The sequence below is a fragment of the Nipponia nippon genome, unplaced genomic scaffold (genome assembly GCF_047370975.1).
Source record: "Nipponia nippon isolate SJK-2023a ecotype South Korea unplaced genomic scaffold, ASM4737097v1 scaffold_37, whole genome shotgun sequence".
NCBI lineage: Eukaryota > Metazoa > Chordata > Aves > Pelecaniformes > Threskiornithidae > Nipponia > Nipponia nippon.
In genome coordinates, this window is record NW_028262355.1 from 2,455,701 (window position 1) to 2,478,919 (window position 23,219).

At 47.0% G+C, this 23,219-nt stretch overlaps 1 protein-coding gene across 1 annotated transcript; it reads right to left on the reverse strand.

Moving 5' to 3' along the window:
- Positions 1 to 1,763: 1,763 nt before the first annotated feature.
- FECH (ferrochelatase) lies at positions 1,764 to 23,219 on the reverse strand. Its single transcript, XM_087772723.1, has 11 exons — positions 23,097 to 23,219; positions 20,725 to 20,830; positions 19,354 to 19,473; positions 18,829 to 18,977; positions 12,454 to 12,588; positions 11,831 to 11,937; positions 9,696 to 9,794; positions 8,550 to 8,657; positions 7,385 to 7,549; positions 6,896 to 6,955; positions 1,764 to 6,434 (listed from the first exon to the last, which is right to left on the reverse strand). Exons 1-11 carry the CDS (start codon positions 23,164 to 23,166, stop codon positions 6,300 to 6,302), a joined length of 1,254 nt encoding a protein of 417 aa, XP_087628849.1. The 5' UTR covers positions 23,167 to 23,219; the 3' UTR covers positions 1,764 to 6,299.

Genomic DNA, 23,219 nt, shown 5'->3' on the forward strand with positions numbered 1-23,219 from the left:
CTCCCCGTACAAATCTCAGCAGAAACCAGCAACAAGGTGATTTACCACAAGGCGAGAAGTTGCCAAAATCAGCTTCTCTGCCGCGAGAGCAGCGGAGGGACCCTCGCTCCTGCTGGATACGGAGGAACTTCTCTCTTCGGTACTGCATTTGGGAAATGAGAAGGTAAAAGCCAGCAGGCAGGCGCTTGCCACAGACTAACTGATGCTTGGCAATTTTTTACCCTACTGTAACTTTCTAAAGGGAGAGGGAGCCAATGCTTCCAAACAGATTCTTTTGGGTTCAAATAAATGGGATGTTGCTTAAGTTCTGCCATGCTTACTCAGCCAAATCTCCATTCAAATGCAAAATGGCAGCTACTGACTTAAATACCAGAGGAAAGAAAGGAAGTAAAATCACGGCTCTCCTTCACTCTTCCCATCTGCCATCCGTTCAGCGCTCTCCCCATCACAATCTCGCAATGAGAGTTCACTAATGGACCAGCTTAAGTATACAACAACTCTCACCACTGTTCTAGAAAATAATCAATCAAGCACTTAATTTTTAACATAAGAAATAAGCTGCCTAGAGACTGCTAATAGATAACTGAATAAATTAACAATCACAGGTGGGATTCAAAACTAGTGCAAATCTTTTATTCACTATCTTCTTGAGCCCGCAAACCCCCCGTTTTCACAGAAAGCAGATTGACGCTCAATTCCACACCTCCTCCAAGCGTGTAGCCGGACCTCGGCACGAGGAGACTGCGCCACTCGCATCCATGTATTTTATGTCCCCCCCCGTCCTGAAGCGTCACTTGGCATCGCCCCGGACACGGAGCGAGATCGCGGCAAGGGGAGCCGAAGCGGCAGGGTGAGGTGTAACACCCCAGCCTGAACACGCTCATCTGCGCGGGAACAGACGGCGCCTTCAAAACAAAGGCTCAGGCTGAACCTGAGCCCTGACACAGAAAACTTCGAACGACGGCACCGCTCTCCGAGCCAAGGGTAGGCAGGTGCCTGTGCGAAAGCCTTGCTGCGCAGTTGTCACCTCCACCAAGGGACCAGCGTCACCGGTACCGGAGTTTCTTACCTCAGGTGGGAAGTCAGGGAGGTGAGGGCAGCGTGAAATTATCACGTCCAACGTTGGGTCCAACTAACTGCGGAAAGGTTACGTATACCGACACTTCTGCGTGAGCAGAATAAGCAGCTTTGACTACCGAGGACATCCATTTTCAAAAAGGCATAAATATCCAGATAACGGCTGCTGCTCACAGAACTTCATTAGTGAACTCTGCCCTTGCGCGTGCCCGCCTTGACCCTGAAGGACTGCGAGCCCAGAGGGCTGAAGTGCCGTTATTTCCCCTGAAAACCTAAGGGACTGACCCACCACGGCTTGGCTCCTGAGGCCCGTCATTTGGCACACCAGGACCAGAGCGGCGTACCTCAGCGGGTGCTGGGGCCCTGCTCCAGGTAACGTCAGTCGGGTTCCTTGGACCGAGCATTCAAACGGGGCTTGGCTGAGACCTGCGTGCAGCAGGAGCGTTTGGTGCACATCTGGAGGGCTCCCTTCCAGAGGCATCCCCAGTGCGACCCTCTCGTGCACAAAGCGAACCAACTCTCTGTCACGGGGGAATCACCGCCGCACAGTTCGCTGCTGATCCGAATCAAAATGCTGCCCCGTACGTGCCCAAATGCTTTTGCTTTCTGGTGCACAGAAAAGGAAAGGAACAGAAAGGACGTCAAATACCATCATAACGGGCTCTTACTAAAGACACACAGCTCAGTTAGTTCTTCCAAAAAATTTAATTGAAATTCCATCTTTATGGCAAATGATACACAGTAAGATTATACAAATTTTTTTGTGTTACATTAAATGGAAGTCCTCGTTCAATCCGAAATACATACGTTGGACTAAAAGCAAGTATTTGTACACATCTGGCATTAAAAAATAAAAGCAACTTCTCTCTCTCTTGCATCTTACACTTCATATTGATTTCCAACTCTCTGGGTGTGGTAGAAAGGGAAAATAAAGTGAGCTTTCAGATATTCCTAGGAAAATCCCGGCCCCACTGATCTCAGCTGTAACACCCTCCTCCCCAGAGGGAGCAGGTTAGCTCACAGACACTACCCACACACCTCCTAATATTGCAGCACCACTTCTGGAAGCTATCACCTTTTCTAAAATGCAGCCAGTAATAAGGGAGATTTTATAAACCCCGAAAGAGAAAAACTTCAACTCAACAAAAAAAAGCAAAAAGCAAAATTGCAGAGAGTTAAATCAGGAGAACAGTCTAATCATGAGCAAATTCTTCAAATCATTTCATTTGCAAACACCTTTACTTCCCACTTCTTTCCTCAGGACAGCAAGGGCTCTGTTTCCGAACTCCTCTCTCAATCGATATCCTCAGGCCAGAGCTCCGCAGCGCTGGGAGTGCTGGCGTGCAGACTGCACCCCCCGCCCTCACTCCCGCTGTCAGGGCAGCCCCGGCTGTGCCGCCGCAAACGGCACCACCGGCACGAGCGGGAGCGCGACCGAGCAGCCTGGGCAAGGGGACGGCGACGCGCGCTGTCCCCGAGGGCCCCGCGGCTCCAGGCCAGCCGAGGACTCGGCTCGAACCAACGACATCTGGGGATACAACGCTGCCTCAACACATCCCTCAAGCTCACTTGCAACTGGTTGCTTTTTGTCAGGGCACATGTAAATGAAAAACACTTGCAAATGAAACAAAGTACTGCAAAAGGAGTGTAACTGATAATGAAAAAATCAAACTAGATCGTTGTCTGAGGACTAGAGTCTCCAGATGCTGACACCTCCATATGCTCAAACCAATTCAACCAGAGCAGAAAATGCTCGGGACCTGACGAGACCGAGTCCTGAGTTAGTAGCACCAAATGTTTAAAGTCTGCCAGAGGGGCAAACTGAATGCATAACTGTAGGATTAAGACTGCAATCTCCCAAATGCAGTGGCTACACGTCACTGGCAGAGTGCTGAAGAAGAAGGCACATAAACGGATGGGATTCATCTCACGTTAGACATACGCAACGCAGCTAACTACCTCCGTGTTAGTGCACCACGCTGCTTCAGGGTCAGAGGCAGCTACAGAGTGGAACTCATCCAACCCGGTGTGGACATCTACTTTGAGAGATGAGTAATTTCTCAGAAACACACATTACAACCATCTTTTGACCATAAATAGTACCTACAAGACCAGCTCAGCTGTCAGCACGTAGATCGGAAGCATCTGAAGTAAGGTCAAATTAATTCCACTGTTAGTTAGCATAGTCAGAAATGCTCCCAAACAGAAAAACCAGGATTAGACGATCTCAATGGCAGCAGAATTCCCACTGTTATTAGTCTCACTGTTATCTTGATTTCTATTAAAAATACTAAGCAGAGCTGCTAGCTAACTTGCTCAGGTAGTTTTTCAACAGGCTTTTGATGCTGTGCTAAGACAAAATAATGTGTGTTAAATAGGACAGAGTGATATTACGTGATCTGTTCAGCAAAATGAACAGCCCCACCAACTCTATGAGACAAGATCCATCTGCTAAAAGCTAGAAAATTAAGTGATTTGTACATTATGGTCTAATAGCAGCAATAGGCTTAGTAATTATCTCACTTGTGGTTAGCATACTAAAAAGTGAATTTTAAATACCTTTTATTACTGGGGACAAACATAATGCCTCGTAATTAGTGCTGGCTAATATTTTCAGTACTCTTTCCAGTATGGAAATAAAAAGCCACTCTATATTTATAGTATCGCAATGTTCGTATGAAGTTAACCTTCACTTTCCAGCATCAGCCACACTTCTACATGTGCTGCTCACAACCTGGATTTGGAGGTCAGTCCACCCTTCGGCTGGTAGGACAGAGGTACGAGCAGGAAGATTTTACAAAACAGACCCATAAGCGTCAAGCAGAGAAATGGGAACGGAGAAAGTTCTTTGTCCAATGAGAGACGTAAGGCCAGCGTTCCCTTCCCAGACACATTGCAGACATTTTTGTTCTTTTGACGTTGATTCAAAGCTTTTCCACGAGAATTTCACCTTTCCGTGCACATGCGATAACCCTACCTACTCCACCTGAGCAAGAGCAGGAATCGGCTTTGCGTTCCTTTCTCCTGCCAAGGCAGTGAGCAGAGACCAAGAACGGAGCAAGAAAGGCAGAACAGAAGCCCCAGCTTCTGGCCCCCGCCACTGAAACAGGCACAGGTACGAAGGGTCACGGAAGACTTCTTTCTGCTAAAGCAACGAGGGGCAGCAGTAACGTCGGAGGTTCTGGCACCGAAGGAATTTAACTCTGTCCCACCATAATCACACTCGGAAGCTGCAGTATGGCAGTGGAGAGACGTCAATCGACTCTCAAGACATATGAGGCCACAGGCCCTAGCGAGGCTGTATAGTAGGGTTTACATCGCTCCATGGCAGTACTCGGCCCGCTGGCTGACCGACACAGCATCCATTCATTTCTTTAGTATCCCATGTGTAATTCTTTCAACGTAAACCAGAAGGTAAACCCCTGTTATACCAAGACGCCTATTTTCTTTTGAAACAACCCTATCCTTGAAAGATCAGCGGTCCAAACTGTTCATGCCTCCTAATTACATAAGCAAATAAAACTGTCTGAGCAGCATGGCATCTGCTTCTCAAACATCACGATTAGCTGAATCATCAATTTACGGAAAACAACCTGCATTGCCACATTTGTGGCATTTCAGTGCTAATGACGTCAAGTAAACATTTATACCCATGAAGCTGACAGCTAGACTACTACACGTATGGCTCAGTCCCACAGAACATGGTCACAGCTTTGCTCCCCCTTTGTCCCGCCCCGGAGGAGAGGTCCCTGTGCGAGAGGACACGGACTGAGGTGCTGCAGTACTTCTGCCCTGAACTACTCCAAGTGCCAAGCTCAGGCATGCTGCGTGGTGACCAGCCTTTCAGAAAAGCCCCCTCCTATCCCACGTCTAACGTGGACACCGGTCCCGGTGCTGACAGTGAGGGAACACTGCCCTAAAAAGGTTCTTCGCTCTAAAAAACTGCCACTACTTAGGAGTGGGTTCAGCAGTCCTGATGCACCCAAAGGCCTGCCAAAACAAGCAAGAAGTTCAGCTGGGTGACGAGTGCCTACTGCCAGCCCCCGATCAACGTCACAAATCTAACAGACAAAACTCGGCTTTTGGCAAAGGTACGCACAAGCACACAGCTGCCAGCCCGCGGGGCTGCCTGCTCTCCGGCATCGGCAATGTACATCACTCCTGACCTACCCGCTCCGTTTTAAATAACCACATCAATTCAGCGAGATCAATTGTACCTATGGAACCCCATAGGTATCCCACAAAAACCACAGCACTGTGGCACAGTAGAAAGCACAGAGCAGATCTATAAACCTTCTGGAGAGCAAGCCTGACGTCCTAAATTTACTTAACCAAACAGAGAAAGCCCGTTTTAATAATAATTTTTAAAAGCCATTTTGCTTAAAAGAGGAACCAACACGTTTCCATACAGGCTGCTGATAGCGGCTAGATCGGAAACACGCACAGTTCGTTTCAACTGAGCACGTTCTCCAGCGTTACCCAAGCAGGCTTATTCCTTTCATTTTTATGCTCTTCAAATGCAGAGGCTTTCCTGCAGATAACGAGGGTGTTTTTTCTAGAAAATGTAAACAAATCTCGTGCGTCCTACTATCCCAGCTAAGCTTTCACCAGAAGCTTCTGGCAGGAGAAGAAAACCAAACCAAAACAAAGCCTTATCTTTAGGTTCTAAAAAAGTATACGCATTATTTAAAAAGCATTAGAAGTCACTCAATCTTCAAAGCCACCTGAGAAGTCACTCTCAGAAGAGACAATCGGTGACTATGCTGGTTATGCTGTACCTTAAGCAGAAACAAAACAAATAATTGTATGCTTGACCTGGAAAGCTGAAATTAATGCACTCATGACAAAACTGCATACAAATAAATCCCTGCATAGGAAATAGAAGCTAATTTGTAGAAAAGCTTTTTGAGTTTTTTAGTGCATACTTATGGGCTCATGCTAATTCCAATCAGAATCAGATGAAACAAGATCTTTTCACATCTCCCAGGATAAACGCCCTTATTTCCCTACTTTCTACAAACTCTTCTCAAACAAAGAAAACATAAGAAAAAATAAAACAAAAACGTCAAGTTCTCCTCGCTGTTGCATGAGGTTAACATCACAGGCTACCAGCCCATGAGTATGTAACAGCGGAGAGTTTCGTCAAGTGGTTTCTTTCCTTCGCGCTGCTTCGCCAGGGCCATTTCCCTGTAGGATCCAGCGGTGCCCTCCCAGGCCGCCCGTCACAGCTGCTGGTTAGTGAAGAAGGCTTTTGTCTCCCTGCAGACGGGATTTACACAGAGCGGACAGCAGAGGGTTAACTGCCTAGAGCAGATTTCATTCGCCTGGATATGCGAACAGACCAAGTCGGCCAGAGCCTGAAAGACAGTTAATTAAAAATCAGAAGTGAGCAAACCTATCTGCATAAAATTAAAAAAATGCTTTAACGTGTCACACTGACTAGCGAGATTGCCAAATTGCGCGTCCATCAGACTACACGCTTTAAGCACTACCCTCCTTTACTTCAGGGGAAAATCCTGCTTTAAAACTGCATTGCCATAATATCTTAAGAGAAATATTTCATTAAAAGATTACTACAAATGAATACAAAACTGCTTTTCTTTTTTGTCAAACCAAACTTCTGAACAACTTCTTTTTTTTAAAAAAAAACAAAACAAAGTGTGGTAAAAGAAAACACTTTGTGGTATACAGATTAAGTACAGGGGTTTCCATTTTTGCTCTCAAACTCCAAATACTTTAGAACTACAAGAAGACATCCATAATTTAGCAGGAAACACACAACTGCAAACTTTTACAACTATTGCAACAAAGAAGATACCTTGGAGAACAGTGGATTTCCATTAAGAGACTCTGCTCTTCTGATATTTTCAACTCCACACTGAATCAAAAACAAGGAGGAAAAAAAGTTAAGTCTGCTAGATCCTTCACTAGTTAGCCTTCAAAATCTCCCTTTCTACTTCATTCAGAAGTTGCCCCAAAATTATGGAATTAAATGCAATACCGTGTTTTTCAATACAGCAAAAATAACTACGATGCAAAATTTCACTTTGCTGCCAAAACTCAGTGATTCTTTTTTTAGTAAGGACAGCAGTGGCTTAAAGAGTTAAATCTAGAAAGACAAATTCCCACCGGTTTTGTGTTGCTAAAAATTGAGTTAAGCCAGTTCAGATTAATTTTCAGTTTATAGAGAAATAAAATTTGCTCTAAATCGTATTGCAAGAAGCAACTACAAAGCAAATTTCAAACCAGGAGAAGTAATTTCAGAGCACCATTATCCAAACACTTATAAAAACTATAAAACATTCACCTCATTGGCTAAAACTTGGGCATACTCAATATCCAGTTCATAAAGTGTCTCAATGTGGTCACTTGTAAACGCTATCGGGACCAACAACATGTTCTTCTTTCCTCTTTGGCACAGTCCTTTAATGGCCTCATCTGTCTGCGGACCAAGCCAAGGCATTGGTCCAACCTGTAAGAAAACAGGGAGGGAAATAAAGAAAAAAACCCCTCGTTCAATCATTCTTACAAAGAACACCCACGTTTTCCCAAGCAGGACAACACAGACCAGATTATGTTTAAGATGGAGCCAGTTATTTGCCTTTCCCTTTTTTTTGATAGTGCCTCTCACGTTCTCCATTAATTTTTTTATTAAGACATAATGTCCTGTCATTTAAATCCCAAAGAAACAGAACCTGGGCTCGCCTAAATGAGACTCTCATTAAAACAAATGAAAATTTATATAAAGGTGTGCTGTTTTCAGTTCAATAAAACCCTGACCACTACTGCACGGGGTTTACCTGCCTTTTAAAGAAGTCACCGTTCTGTAGCAAACTGTCCTTACGCCTTTACTATCCCTGAAGTATTCAGTGCTGATGTACCATAATATGCAACTTTAAGAACAAGACAAAAATGGCCCGATAGGTGTAATGCCCTTGAGACATAAGGGCATTACTTGTACTACGTAATTCTGGTAAAACTTACGTTCCTTGCTATTTGCAGTAGTAATAATAAGGACAAAGTAATCAAGCAGTCTTTGTCAAGAATAATGAAGCCTGTTTGGATTAGGCTCATATTATTATTAAGAATGCCTAAATCACAGTAATTACTTCAGAAACATCGCTCAGAGATCCTCAAAAAGCAACACCTTAAAAATCCAGCGAGTGCCTGATTCTTCCTTCTGACAGACAAATGCCAAACTAGATGGTATGAGATCATAGGTTTTCTAACAGACACATCAAAAATCTACTTTAAAATGACACAATATACAAAAAAGGCAAGAAACTGTGGGTAGAGTATCTGAGAAGACTGAATGGGAGTAAAAGATGGGGATTCTGTTCTAGCAGAAATACTTGCCGAAAATGGGAAAAAGGCACTGAGGTTATGATCTTCTTAAGCTGGAAGATCATAAACTCCGTCACCTGAAGAGCTTTACAGCGGCAGGTGGCTTTACAGCCTCCCTGAGCACATACCTTGGACTGCCACACAAGCCTGTAAGGGTTGGAGTAGTTCAGCTTCTCCATGACTCTCTGGACTGTAGCTCCCACTTCTTGAGGATACGGATCACCACGGTTCACCACCTTCAACACAAAAACACCAGACCTTTTTCTCCCAGTGAACATGTTTGGGCAAAGACCACCCCAAGACTGGGAAAGGCGAGCACGCTGCGCGTGACGCGGCTGTGCCCGGGACGGGCCGTACCAAGTGCCTGGCTCATCCGAAACAGGGAACAAAAACTGCGTTCTTGCCCAGCAAAACCTATGATGAAGCTGCTTTATGAGAACATGTATTCCTCCTCCTTCGCACGATAGAAGATAAATTCTTCTATCATCGTATACAGATACGCTTACATTTTGGTAACAGCACTGCATTTTTGAAAAATGATCCGTGAGCCGTTTCACTGCAGTTGCTGGTTGCTGACAGAGGATCAAGACAAAAATGGCCCGATAGGTGTAATGCCCTTGAGACATAAGGGCATTACTTGTACTACGTAATTCTGGTAAAACTTACGTTCCTTGCTATTTGCAGTAGTAATAATAAGGACAAAGTAATCAAGCAGTCTTTGTCAAGAATAATGAAGCCTGTTTGGATTAGGCTCATATTATTATTAAGAATGCCTAAATCACAGTAATTACTTCAGAAACATCGCTCAGAGATCCTCAAAAAGCAACACCTTAAAAGTCCATTTATTGCAACCTTGCAAAGATTTTACTTTCATTCCTTCAGGGAAAGTATTATTACTGCTTTCTAGAGGTGAGAAAATAACCAAATTTTCCCCTCCATTACCATCTGGGTTTGAGCTGGCAAGTTCGTGAGGCCATGAAAGCAGCTGTACCGCGTCTGACCTAACCCAGCGCCCCGTCTTCTATGGTGGCCAACAGCGCAGATCTGCGTAAGCGTGCGGGAGAGTGACCACAGCTCACGTGCCTCACCTTCAGCTCTGCATCAGGCTTCCAGCTGCAACTCGCTAACTCACCTTCATATTTCTCTTTCACATTTGCCTGGCACTTCCACAACTGTGGCCCTACCCATGGCTGTGTGAGCCGCGTCCCCTTCCATTCAGCCCAGCCAGCGTGACTCTGGTCTAACAGTGACAGAAACGACCTGACGTAACTCACAGACATGGGCAGCGAGTGAGCCGAGAAGAGGATGATGACATCTTTCCTTTTGTCAGGTGGAAACAGGTTCAGTTCCTTCTGTATGTGATCGGTGAAGCACTGTTCAGAAAAAAAAGCAAAGACCTGAATCAGAAACAGAGAGGCATTATGTGATCTCACATGACCCAAGACAGGCAGTTTCCATGTTCCAGGTTGCCTTAAGAACTTCAAAATTCCCTCTGGTATGCGTGGGGCAATAGCAAGAGACAGCACGTATTATGTACTGTCACGTATACAGTCTCACGCACTGCCCAGTCCCAGCACACCAAAGGCCCCTGTGAACTTTTGATCATCCCAATGGTTTTAAGGTGCTGGTAACAAACTGAAAGACTCTGACCAATCCAACCCAGCTCTCCTCTGCCGCCTCTGACGAGCAGTTCCCTGGCCGCGGAGGGCACAAGTGTGCAGCTGCTGGGGCAGGGGGAGAAAGGAATGGTGAATGGGCAGAGCACAACCACCCTCTCTCAGCAGCCCCATTACACTTAGACTAAATTAGAGTCCATTCACACGGCATCGGAGAAGAGCCTGCTCTGCGAAAGGTGTCCCCTAATGCACTGCTGAGGCAAGTCTGAGATAACTGTGTTCAACTGCATCCAGAGTCCTCCACCTTGAGCTCAGCTGACGGGAGAGACCATGGGAGAGATGGACGCCTCTGTCCCTCAACACTCGAAATGCTCTTAGTACTACACAAAAAAGCAGGGCAACACCTCTGACCCTTCACTCCCTCCGCCAGCACTTGAGCTGAGAGCCGTAGCGCTGCATACACACAGCTAGGCTGAGGGAGTGCACGGAGAAAAGCAGCTGCTGTCACCGCTGGCATGTGGGGCTGCAGGAGCAGGAGACAACTCTGCCTGCAGGGGCTTCTCTCTTAGATGTTTTGCGGTGAACAACAGATCAGAAATGTTACAAAAATTTTATTTGCATTTCAACTTTCTAACCAGCAGCTGAGCCAGCCCTTTCAATTACAGCCGCCCCAGGCTTAAGGAAACGCACATTGGTGAGCTGCTTAAAAAAAAAAGGAGGGGTTATATGTACTCTGTCTAATAGAAACCGTTTTGCAGGTTCCCTGAAGATAGGTAAGGTTCCTGAAGTCCGCTGAGGTGTTTCACTGAAGGCAAGGAGAACACATACTGCAGGCATGGGGGGTGCATAATGACAACGCACGTCCCAAGACAGCATGGCGCTCAGGCAGCCTGGCAGGGGACATCACACAGTGCGGGCAGCTCCACCGTGCCCTCCTTCAGTCGTTTTTATCATCTGTTCCACACACCACAAAAATTGCCAAACCCGAACTAGAGGAGAAGGTCCCCAACAAAGATAAAAATGCCATTTTCTCTGAAAAGGAAGGAGCAAGGTTTCCCTTAATTGCTCCTGCCACAGCCAGTGCTGTGCCTAGAATTACCTCTTTGCTGCCAGACGAGACCCTGACAAACCGACCAGATCTGTATGTGTGTCGGCCACAGACCGGCTCTGAGCAGGAATTTGGACTAATGACCTCTAGAGGTCCCTTCCAGCCAAGGCTGGTATCATAATATCTCTATGCTTTTAAAACAAGATGTGTGAGGTGGTCACTTTCACACATTATCACGCCAAAACATCCGGCATGAAATCACCACCCTTCTCCTGTAATTTCGTACAGAGTAGACAAGACACATTTCATTACCAGAACTACAATGTACTCTCAAATGGAAGTGTTCCTTTTATTCTTCTTAAGTTGTTTTTTTTTAAAGAAAACACATAAACACAGCCTAAATCAGGAAATAACTTCATCTTTTAGTACAGTCTATAGCTAAAAATCTTGTAAGCTTTGTTAGAAGCAAAGACTTGATCTAAGTGAAGTGCTTCCTCAGAATGTTTCTGTTGCTTAACATTAGACTGTGCTTTTACTGGTAGCAAATATTTCTAAAAAGGAACCTCAATAAACATCTGTATTTACTTAGTTCTTTGTTGTTTTAAAGTCAGCTGGCAATGCAAAGATACCAAGTTTCTCCTACACCAACCAATCTAAGAAAACCCCAGGGAACACCAATTTGATAACGTATCAGACCTGCGCAGTTCACCCCTCTCCTTTCAAAGGCTCTCATACAAATCCATACCTGAATAAGGAGGGGATGTGTGGGCCACCGGTCAATTATACTCCACTTCATCTTTGGCTTCTCCCCTTTTTTATTATAGTAGCGATAAATGGCATTTAAACTGCTTCCTGAAACGCAGAGAATTAAGAACGTAAGTTCAGCGAAGGCATCAGCAACTTGTCAGATGAAAACAGTTTTGTAGCAAGGTATTATAGTATTTTAAAATGCTACATATTTAAAATGCAACTGTAAATCAGAACTGAGAGCCTCAAATGGGAACAATTATATCAAAGTTCATACAACGTACCAGTCAAGAACAATTTGCTAAACCATTCTTTAACTGAAGAACAATTATTGCTCTAGTTTCCATGACGAAAACTTAACTCAGTTGTGTTCCGGAGCCTTCAGTTCATGCTATCTCACAATAGCAATGGTAACATAAAGCTATCCTGAATTAAGAAGTTCCCACCTAAAATTTGGAATTATAGGAAATACAGAGGACCTTGAGTTGGCACTGAAGCCAAGAGGAAGGGGCGCTCAGAGGGAGGCAGGACAGCTTGCGCCGACGCTCCGCGCGCTCCCTCAAGGCTCGCAGACACGTGCCTACGTTCGCCTCCGTGCTCTGCCCCCGCGCGGACGCTCACCTGTGGTAGAACAGCTGTACTGGGGGTACTGCGTGAAAGCGATAGCCCTTTCGATGCCGTCTTTCTCCATCTCTTCAATTGCTTCTTCTGTCAGAGGATGGACGTACCGGAAGCCGATGTAGTATTTGTGAGGCGCTGCCAGCCAAAGCACGGGAAAAGAAATTGCAGAAAACCCCAAGAACTCTCAATAACACGTCATTAGTAAGTACACAGTACAGAACCAGACAGACTGAAACTGTTGAAATTAACTTGTTGGTAATTTTCTGGCTACTTTTCTAAACCACTGCCATATAAACACATCTTTCTTCGGCCAAGTATTTTTCTGGCAACTCACTTCGCTGTTACTAGAATTTAAGTGATTTATACTATTGTTTGCTTCTGCAGGAAGCGTCACTTCTGCTTTCCCTTAGTTTAGCAGAGGCATGGCTTCCAGACTGTACAGAGCTCTGACGTTTTACTGGGCAAGTTCTGATTTAAGGGATGTATTGGTAAAAAAGCGTTGCTACAAGATGCTAAATGAACACTACTATGCCCTAACACAGACCACAGCTACAGACGTGCTATGGGCTTCCTAACAGCTCAGCTCAACTCCCCTACTGAAATCAGAAGTCAGATGTTTTAAATACACCAATGTAATTAAAATGCCAAAACCTTAGGAAAGACAAGGCTTTCTTCATTCTGCCATACAAAAGCAAACACATTGCTTAAGCAGTTCACACATTCCAGGAAATTTTATTTACCGAAACTTTCAAATATAATTGGGCTGCAATTTTGTGTGCCAGCCCTGAGATATTCTGCTCCACAGGGATCAGCTTCAAACAGGAAAAGGCCCTGCACCTCGCAGACACTGGCTGCCTACAAGGCATTGCAAGAAAATCAGACCATTTTATCCCTTTCGTGCTCCAGGTGCCACCAGAGAAGTCATCAAAACAGGATGCCTTCAGTGCACGAGGGATTCGTATGCCTTTGCTGGATCAGGCCCTCGGTCCCAGCGCCGCAAGGGCGTTCAGGCAGAACTCGCAGGTACCGACCCCTTGCTCCCCGCGCCCTCCCCTCCTTGCCCTCTAACTCCTATTTCAGCGTCAGCAAAGACCCGGCTCGCTTGCATTTCCCTCACCTACTCAATCTTTTCCTTCATCGTTTTATGCAGACGGATTCTATTTCACTTCCTTCCACTGCCGTGCCTCCAGTTAACCACGTTAAAAAACAAAGCTAAAACCAAGACAAGGTGGAACCATCGTTTGATGCAACTGCTCTGGTCACCATCCTCACGGGAGAAGATGCCTTCCCCCACCCTGGTAAGCCTGCTCCCTTTGCCCATAAACCCCCAACGACCGGGACTGCTGTTTGGGGCAGGAGATAGGTGGTGCTGAATAAGGGACACGTGTCCTTTCATTCTGGTTTCTGGAAATCTTCATGCCTTTAAACGCTTTATTTTGGAGGCAGTATTATTCTCTCCAAGGACACCATTTTAGGTTTTTCCATTTTTCATCTCTCATCTTTTGAGTGTTGCCTTCAAGGTTTGGGGAATACGGTTTGGTTAGGGGGAGCGAGGGAGGGCAGGTTTCTTCCTTTTTTTTGGTTTTGTTTTGTGTTGGGTTGTTGTTTTTTTTTTAAGTAGAGGACAGAGGTTCTTAGGAGAACAAAAGCAAAGTTTCTTTTGCAGGGTTTCCAGGTCACTAGCTCTGAAATAACATTTAACAGGTTTCTGAAGGAAGCAGATGTCCCATGCTTGGTCTCCGCTCCATACATTTATACAGGATTCAGAAAACAGGTTTCGTCAGCCCCAGCTCTCCGCAGGAGGCAAGAGAGCTCCCAGCTGGGAGCAGTAGCAAATAATGACCCAACTTCAGGAGCCCCGGGAGCCGGTAACCTCATTAACATTTTTAAATGGCAGTAAAAACAAAAGTCTGACTAACCAGAGCAGAGACAGTAGGAGTTTAACCTGGGGAAGGACATACTGGGAAAAAACATGGCCAACTTGGAAACTTCTTGCAGTACTCTCACAGCATTATGTTTTGTCCTGGATCACAGGCAGCAAGGGAGAGATTTTCATGTCTGTATACATATCTACTTTGTTGTTACAGTTAGAGTCAGAACTACTGGAAATAGAGTGACATCTCCTTCCACGAAGAGCTGCCAATCTAAAGAAACGATGTGGCTCCCTCGTCCTGTGAGCTCTCATTCTGCTGCCAAGGGAATCTCAGCTACAATACAGCTTGTAAGAAATACTAAGAACTGTTACAATTAAAAACAACAAAAAAGCAAGATGTGCCTTCTTAAAACATAATTACCATTGCAAGACATTAGCCTATTTGATGCCAGCACTAAAAAAAAAACCCCAACAATAGAAATGGATTTTCCTATCACCACGTTTGTGTGATTTATTCCTACAGACTACCGAGCCTACCCAACCCCACTCATTCAGGGGGAAGAACTCTTGTTCATTGTCAGACAGCTGCCTGTAACAATAAAGCTTCGTTTTAAAATTATATTGTTCCCAGATGACGTGGGTGAGGCTCTTTAGTTACGACTTTATATTAGTCCCATTGCCGAAGCGTACCGTGTCAAATGCATACTACAAGTCAGTAAATCAGCAGATGGATTAATTTACGCAGGAGGGAACGTCACAGGTGGTTATTGATACTGCCTAACATTTGGAGCTCTTCACCAACTGCAAATACACAGCAACTATAACCTCTACGCCCCAAAAGTCAAGGTAAAGCGAGTATGCGACATGTTTTTTCTTTGCCCTGTGTGTGAAGTCTTACCACGACAACTTGTGAGCTACCCACTAAGAGGGCTCGGTGCTCCCAAAGCGCTACCTGTGAGCACGCGATATTCCGAAACGCGCAGCTCAGTCTGGAAGCACATCCAACTGTTTCAAGCTATTCCGAAGCAACACAGTACTCGATAGGGCTGCAAGGTTACTCAAAACGCTTAAGGAAATGGTTAGCACTCAATTCAATTGTTAGCAATGGTTAGCACGTCCAATTTTTAAAACTGCAGCTACTGATAGGTAAAAAAGGAGGTCTCTAAAGGACTTATCAGGAGTAAGAACTGCACGCAGGCGGGCGTGACTTCACAAAAAGCGGTCACCAAACAAAAGCAAGCGGGAGTGGTACCCTGAGAAAAGCAGATAAACTTTCTAAGCTTTATCTTCAGAACCTGTTGCAAGCCTGACCCTTCAGGGGCTACCGCTGCCGAAAACACCGCTGCCTTGGATGCCACAGCCCGGGGCGGTGTTGGCTTCAGGCTTTGACTATACTTGCAGGGACCACAGCTGGAATTAAGCTACAGAGTAGCATCTGTGGAAAAAAGGATCAAACATCACCCAAAATGAAGGTATCAGTGACACGTTACGTGCTGAACAAATGAAATAAATTTGGTTCTAGCCTTCCAAGAGCATTACTTCTCACCTTCCAGAGCCTCTTACCAATCTTCTACCTCTAGCCCTTTTCTACCCAAGTCTGAAGCAGGTGCCACAAAGAATTACAAAATAGCTAGGAACCAAATAACATGTATTGCCAAACATGGAGGGGGATTCCCTGACACACCAGCACCACATCAGCAAAGGTGACGGAAACTGAAGGGAGAAGGCGGCTTGCAGCACCACGCATTGTAAAGCTGCTGAGCTGAGGAGAACGGAGAGCTCTCCTCTTTGGCTTCTCGTACTCCAGCAGTTTCCCTATTAAAAATGTTTAGTGTTCCTACTGCAGCGGCAGGATGAGCAGTATTATCTGTAGCTAACACATCGGTGAGGAATTCAGCGGGCAGCTTGGCGATCTCGTTAATTCCTTCTACTCACAAAGCCAGTCTGCTGCTTCAAGACCAAAAAGCACAATGCAGAGAAATGCCTTATCAGACAAAGGCGACCCCCAGACAGGTCATTTCAGACAGACCAACCGTCACGTTACTGTTTCTCCTGGCTTTTGTCAAAGCAGTGGTGGTTCACTGTCTTTTTTTGTCTGTCCCATGAGAGGCAAGACACAGAAGATGGCCATCACCCTTGAGCTGCTACGTGAACGCGTAAATTTAATTTCTAGTGCTGCCACTCACATTTATTAATGCCATGGTTTTAATGTCACAGAGCAAGAAACTGTAGTGTAAAAGGTACTGTAAGCAAATGATCTATCGCCTTCAGCAAGCGGCAGAGGAGAAACAGACTTCGAGTTCACCATAGCCGCTAACCGAGCAACAATACAAGCTGAAGTCAAATTCAACTAACAACCAATTTGAAAGCAGTTTGGCTAACCTGGTGCAAATTCCACCATGAATGCATTTAACCTGGGTGAAAAATGACTCGTATCAATTTGGTTGGAGGTTTCAGGAGAGAGACTGAACATGGCTGAATCATGGCAAATTAACATTACGCGAACGACCACAGTTGTCTGTGTTTGCACACCTAGCCCATTGCAATTGCACGATAAAACGTGTTAGGGAAGCCCTTAGTAAAAGGACATTCACGGAAGCGTCTGCACCTGTTTCCCATCACACTGGTGCTACCGGGTGGCTTGGCACAGGGTAATCCATACAAGTCACAGCTCCTTGCTGCGAGGAAGCAAGGTTCAAAGAGATTCCGTGATCCAGAGAGAGGGCAGGGAAGTTGTATTCACCCTTCAAGTTTTCTTACCAGCAAGGAAGACCCGGCAAAGACTGTATCTACTTCCACCCAAGGCAAACGGTTAGACCTTATCTCCTGCTCATGTCCTCAGGTGGGGCTCACCACTATCGGCTCAACCAAGCCCTGCAATGTTCAGCTACAAAACCTTTTCTTTTCTTCCAACCAACCTCCTCTTCCGTCCTGAAATCAGGCCTAATTGGTGTTAGTTCTTGTATCCATTATGAATAGTCACAGATTCAGACAAAGTTTCAAAAGCTCTGGATACATCCAAGCAATAACTGCAGATATTTCAGAGGAACGAAAGACATCTGCGGCTTTGGAGAACAGTCAGACTCCCAACACCCTGCCATGCAGCCACCTATTCTTTAGGCTCAGGCTGGCATAACAAAGGCAAATACAAAAGGCTCTATAGCGCTAAGCTCTGGCCTCAGAGCTGCTCTGCATCAGACAGTCCCTGCACACCACCCTGGCCGAGCTGGCCCCCAACAGGGAAGGGCACTTGGAGGAAGCAGCAGGAGCAGGGAACGCTGCACCTTTCTCTGAGCCCTAACTGCTGGCTGCCGCGAGTGCGTGGCAGCAGAATGACACCGTCCTGCAGCTAGCTACAAGGAGCAGCCGTGAGAAGGTGCTGTGCGTTTTACAGCAGGAGATCCCACCCCCCTGTGAAACTCAATAGCACCAGCGTGCAGAACACGAACAACCAGGAAACCCTAGATCGACAGACGTTTCTTGCTCTGCGTGCACACACGCACGCAGCCTAAGAGCGTCCTTCTCCCACTCTACCTGTTCATAAGAGAGAACAGAATTACATGAGATTATACTGCCCCTGCCAACGGTCACAAATCTCCACCTCATTTATGCTAGTGAGAATGCTACACTGAACACCCTTCTCCCATGCCTGCCTTATTTGTTCACATGAAATACATTCCCCCTTCTTATCACCTAAGGCTCAACCACTTGTCTTCAAGTGTAGACTTCTTCAAGCTCAAGCAGGGCTTACAGGGCAAGGTATGACACCTTGCAGTCGTACACACCAACGGAGACTCCTGGCTTTAGCCAGCTGAAAATAAGATACTTTGTCTAACATAGTCATCCAGATTTCTTCCCAGAATCAAAGGAGAGAGGTAAGTGTACCTTTAGAGGGTGACCCCCCCCATCTTTGACAACAACCTTAGGATGAACTGAACCGCTTTCTCTCCAAGCCCTACTCTCTCTTGGTTAAAGAGGGAGCAGAGGCCACCACTTTAGGCCAGATGCCCAACTTCCTGATGGCTGAAGTTACACAAGATGAAACATGCCAAAAGCATCCAAGGGTGGGCTTACCCAGGGCAGCTTTTAAGCTAGTTACCTTGGGCACAGACAGAGCGGCAGCTGGACCACAGCACGTACTGGATCCAGCCTGAGAAGGTGGGTAAATGTTTGCTTGTCGGCTTTTGGTGCCACACTGTGCTACTGCAGGTTGAACGAGTACCGACAGCACTCTCCAAAATCAAAGCCGTTCTCCAATGCAGCCACAGAAGTGACCGCAGCACAAAAATATATTTGTACGTGTGGGAACCCCATGCTTTTGCATATGCTTAGTTTTGAAGGAGGAAGAACTGCAGTATCTTTGTCATGATTTCCTAGTAGGGCTGAGAACACTGTTCACACTCACAAGAAAAATGGAGAAGCAAAAGCTGCTTTACAAGCGTATACTTTTGACGCATAAAGCAAAAGAAACTTTTAACAAGCACAGCAGAGTGAAGAAGTACCGGTGCGAGGCGACATGCTGTCCAGCAGTTTCACCATGCCTTCTCCCTGCACCGCCGTCCACTTCTTGATCGGTGATCCACCTCCAATCCTGCTGTACTGCTCCTGGATTTTCGGTGTGCGGCGTTTGGCAATGAATGGTGCTAATTTACTGAAGCATTCAAAAGGCACACGTATTAATATCATAACCCAAATCACCACCCTTTCCCCAAATCTCTCCGCTGCAGTGGGTTTTCCATGGCAATCTCCCCAATTAGAGCAAACCAGCACTGCACGGCTTGTTTAACGTTACATTCCGTCACCCTTCCCAAACCCCCCAGGTGACAGGAAACCACCATTTGCAATTAGAACAGAATAGAGCACGCCTATCTCCAGAGAATTATAACACCGTTTCTTGCACTGACTGGTCCCAAGATGAAACAGTCTTAAGAAATGCTGATATACACAGAAGTTAAGTGCCCGAGCCTACAGCTCAGATGGCAACACCCAACACTGACTGTAACGCAGGAGTTCAGAGTGTTTCTCACTTTTGAGCTGGAAGCGTCATTAGATCCCTGTCCAGGAAGAGACGAAGTAAGAAATCATGCACGTCATCCAGCCGTTCGGGACCTCCCATGTTTAACATCAAGATTCCTGTTTTAGGCTTCCTGTGGAAGCAAGAGATATTTCAAATCCTAGTGACCTACTGCTTTATCATTATTATTATCATAATTATTATTATTACAAAACAATCAGTTCATCCTTCTGCATTTGTCTTTTGCAAAAGCAGCATCCTATTTAGAAGCTCATCCTGCTTATGTAAAAATATGAACTACAAGCATGAATAGGCAGAGAACAAGTAGTTACATGATCTTTACTTTCTATAAAAACGTAATCACTTTGCAACACAGAGTTTAACTGGAAATACACCGAGACAATTATCTCGCAGCTGAAGGCTGTAAGGGAGGTTATAAAACAGGGTCTAAGGAACTCTCTCAGCTGAACGCCAGCTGTAGATTCCAGCCAAACCAAGCAGCAGCTCCCACAGAAATCAGATGAGCTACCCACACGGGTCTCCGTCTTCGTTACTTTGGAGACACAGCTCATCTCCCGAAGCAGCGAAAGCAGCAAAGAGCCATTCTACACCTAAAATAAGTGCAGGGTTGGTTTTGTTTGGGTTGTTGGGTTTTTTTTTTCCCCCCAATGAGTTTTCTATCCAGGTGCAGGTCCAGCACACTGTTTTAAGGATAACGTCCCTCCCAGCACAGCAGAGTGCAGCACATGGCGGTGTCAGCTTTTACACAAACGGTTGCGGATCACAACTCTCACCCAAGAGGTGGATTTCCCCACCGAATCATTGCCCCTGCCCAAGGGAGCCCAGTGACCAGGATCTCTCACCTCCTGAGCAGACGGAGCCAAGGCTGCACAGGGAGTTTGCCCTCCTCTTGTTAAGGCCAAAGTCTTACAAAGGGGCACTGAGAGGAGCCTAGGCCTGCCCCGATGGGTTGGGACCTCAGCTTCCATTCCCTTCCTCCTGGAGTGCCTGTCAGGAGGTTGCTGAATAAAACCCAGGAAGCAGGAACCAGAACCTCACTTAATAATAATATCCTACTGTTTGTTCTTCTGTTGCTTCTGCGCTGCCTCAGGCCTTACCGTGGGCCGCTGCCTCCCTGCGTTCTGCAGGGAACAAGGCAGGCGATCCCTGCCCCGCAGAACTGCGAACACAAGAGGCTCGGTGAATGCAGCCAGCCAGATAAAGGCAATTACACACGCACAAAAAAACTAGACCAAGTCCTGCGACTGCCACGTTTTACTACATAACCAGCTTTGTTATGCAAGTAAAGCAGCATACCATATCGGAGGGAGACAGAGGGCAACGACAGCAGGTCACACCCACCCAGACCTCACTGCAAACTTACCGCACTTCTGGCTGAATTTGAGGTTTTGTGCTTTCCGTCACTGCGGCGGCAGTTGCCTGACCTCTCCATCGTACCGGGACCCTCAGCTGACTGCTGCTTTTGACAACTGGAAGAAAGATAACAGCACACTGATAACCTTGCAGCGGGCTGAGGGGCCTCTTCACCAAACAGGCACTAATCCCCCAACAGCTACATCAACACGCTTGGCAGTACCGCGCTGCTTGGCGTTTTCTCCCTTAAGCTCCAGGTCCTGGAATCAAAGAAAGTCATGAAATTGCAAGCTTCTGCCTTTCTTTAAACACTTTGTGTACTAACAGCTTTTCAGACACCAGGCAGTAACCTAAAGCCAAACAAAAACCTCGCTAATCTTTAGGCTCAGATCCTAAGTCCAAAATAACGGGTGACAACACAAGAGAAACTATGCAGGGCTGACACACTAAGGAATCAAGTATGTCAAGCTACGTAACAGCTCATGGTACAGACAGACCTGGGCTAACTCTAGACAAGCAAAATATTTCTGCACCACCTCTACAATGCAGGTTAGACATTTGTTAATTTAGGGTCCCCGGCAAACTTCAGCAACGCAGGCCAGCGCCTGGGAGCCATAAGCACGCAGCTCCTTAGTTTGACCCTGTGTCGGGTACCCTGAGCAGCAATTTCAGAATCCATTTACCCAGGGACGCGGGCAGCCTTCTTTCTCGCTACCCAGCCAGGCGACTTCTATTATTCCTGGATTTCAGCATCAGCCAAAACCCAGGATACTTTAGAAGTCAAGTCTTCCCACATGCTGGTTACAGCCTGCTTTTTCAAAAGCACGCTTTGTTTTCCTCAGGAGCTCATAGTCATTACGTGGTATTTTTTAGCACAACAATAGTGTGAATTGCCCAAGATGAAAAAAATTGTTAAATTCTGCATCCCCAGCTCTCCAGCAATCGTTTGGTGCGACACTTCCCTGGCCAGACTGCAGGAGTTCCAGCAGCAACTGAGCCCCAATAGCACAGACCTCCGCAGCGGCCGATCCCCCCGCCGAGAAGAGCATCTTAGGGTTCACAGGTCCCTAATAACATCCTGAACAGATGCCGAACGCCCTCTAAACCTGCCGAAATCAATGACAGCGAAAAGCATCTTGCAAATCCAGCTTCTTACTCGGGATTAAGAGGGTGTAGCTGTGGATGCCTGGGTCTGCAGTGATATAAAAGGCTGCAAACCAAAGAACTTCAAGCATCGCTGAGGCCTGAAAGACTCTTTTCAAATATTTATATTCTTCTTCCAGTTCTTAGGGTATTGCTTTTTGAAGCACTGACACTATATGTTAATTACACAGAACAAGGAAAAGAGACGTTTCAATGGCTGTATTGATCCTGTGCTGTAAATAAATACTGGAAAGCATTTGCTTTACTTCAGGCGAGGTCTGGGCACGTTTCCATCTGCACCATCAAGCACATGACACAGAACGCGCAGGACGCGCGATGACGATGATTCCAGCTCGACCGAGCATTGACAAAAGCGTGCTTTTATAAGTTTTGGAAACGGCATTATCGTATTAGCCTCTGGAGCCAAGGCCTGACAAAACCGGTCCCCGGCGCGCGCCCGCGCTTCCAGCGGCCGCCGGGGAAGCCCGGGAGGTCCGTGAAGTTACGGCGGGTAACGCGCTCCGTTTGCAAAGAGCAAGGCGAAGCGCTGCTGCTGAAGGGGCCCGCGAGACCGACCGCGCGTTGCAAAACCTGCGGCACGCACCTACACCGCGCACTGGGAGCACTGGGAGAGCCGGGCAAGTGACTTGCAGCTGTCTGTTACCCACACCTCCTCCCCACCTGCCCTTATCGTGGCAACCCAACCGGCGAATTGCTGAACACGGATGATTTTTACACAAACGCTTTCTGCAAAGGGAAACGCCTCGCTTAAAATTCGACTCCGGGCGGGGGGGAACCAAACAACAAAAAACCGAGCCCGACGGCAGCAAACGACAAAACTCTCCCAGACGACAGGATCGACAGGATCGACAGGATCGCAAGGATCGCAAGGATCGCAAGGATCGCAAGCCTCGCCGCCCGCGCGGAGGAACGACCCCCGTGAGCCTGCCCGGCGCTGCCCAGCCGCGCCGGTAACGAAGCCCGACTCGCTTCCAGGTCCCCGCAGCGCCGTTACCGACGCGACCCCCGCGGCGGAGGCAGCCCCGCCGGCTCCAGCCCGGCTGACGGGCGCGGAGGCCCCGGCCCCGCCGGCAGCGTTACGCAAAGGCACCTCGCCGGCGTTGTGTAACGCCGTCCCGGCGCTGCCCTCCCGGCCCCCCGCGGACGAGGCCGGAAGCCCTCAGCTCCCCCTCAGCTTCCCCCGTTCCCGCCGCTTGCGGACGGCGCCCGCGGACTCACGATGAGGCGCCGTCCGGCCGGCGGCAGCGGCAGCACCCGCGGCGGCCATCTTGGCGGCGGCCGCCCGCATTCCCTCAGACCGCCCCGCCGCCGCCCCTCGGTTCCACCGCCCCGCCGCCTTCG

Bases quoted from the DNA above. Each gene is read 5' to 3' on its own strand.
- FECH (XM_087772723.1), bottom strand. From the start codon at position 23,166: ATGCGGGCGGCCGCCGCCAAGATGGCCGCCGCGGGTGCTGCCGCTGCC. The intron at 9,795-11,830 runs GTATGGATTTGT...TTTTCTGAACAG, and splicing joins CACATCCCCTCCTTATTCAG to TGCTTCACCGATCACATACA. The intron at 7,550-8,549 runs GTATGTGCTCAG...GTTTTCTTACAG, and splicing joins GGCTTGTGTGGCAGTCCAAG to GTTGGACCAATGCCTTGGCT.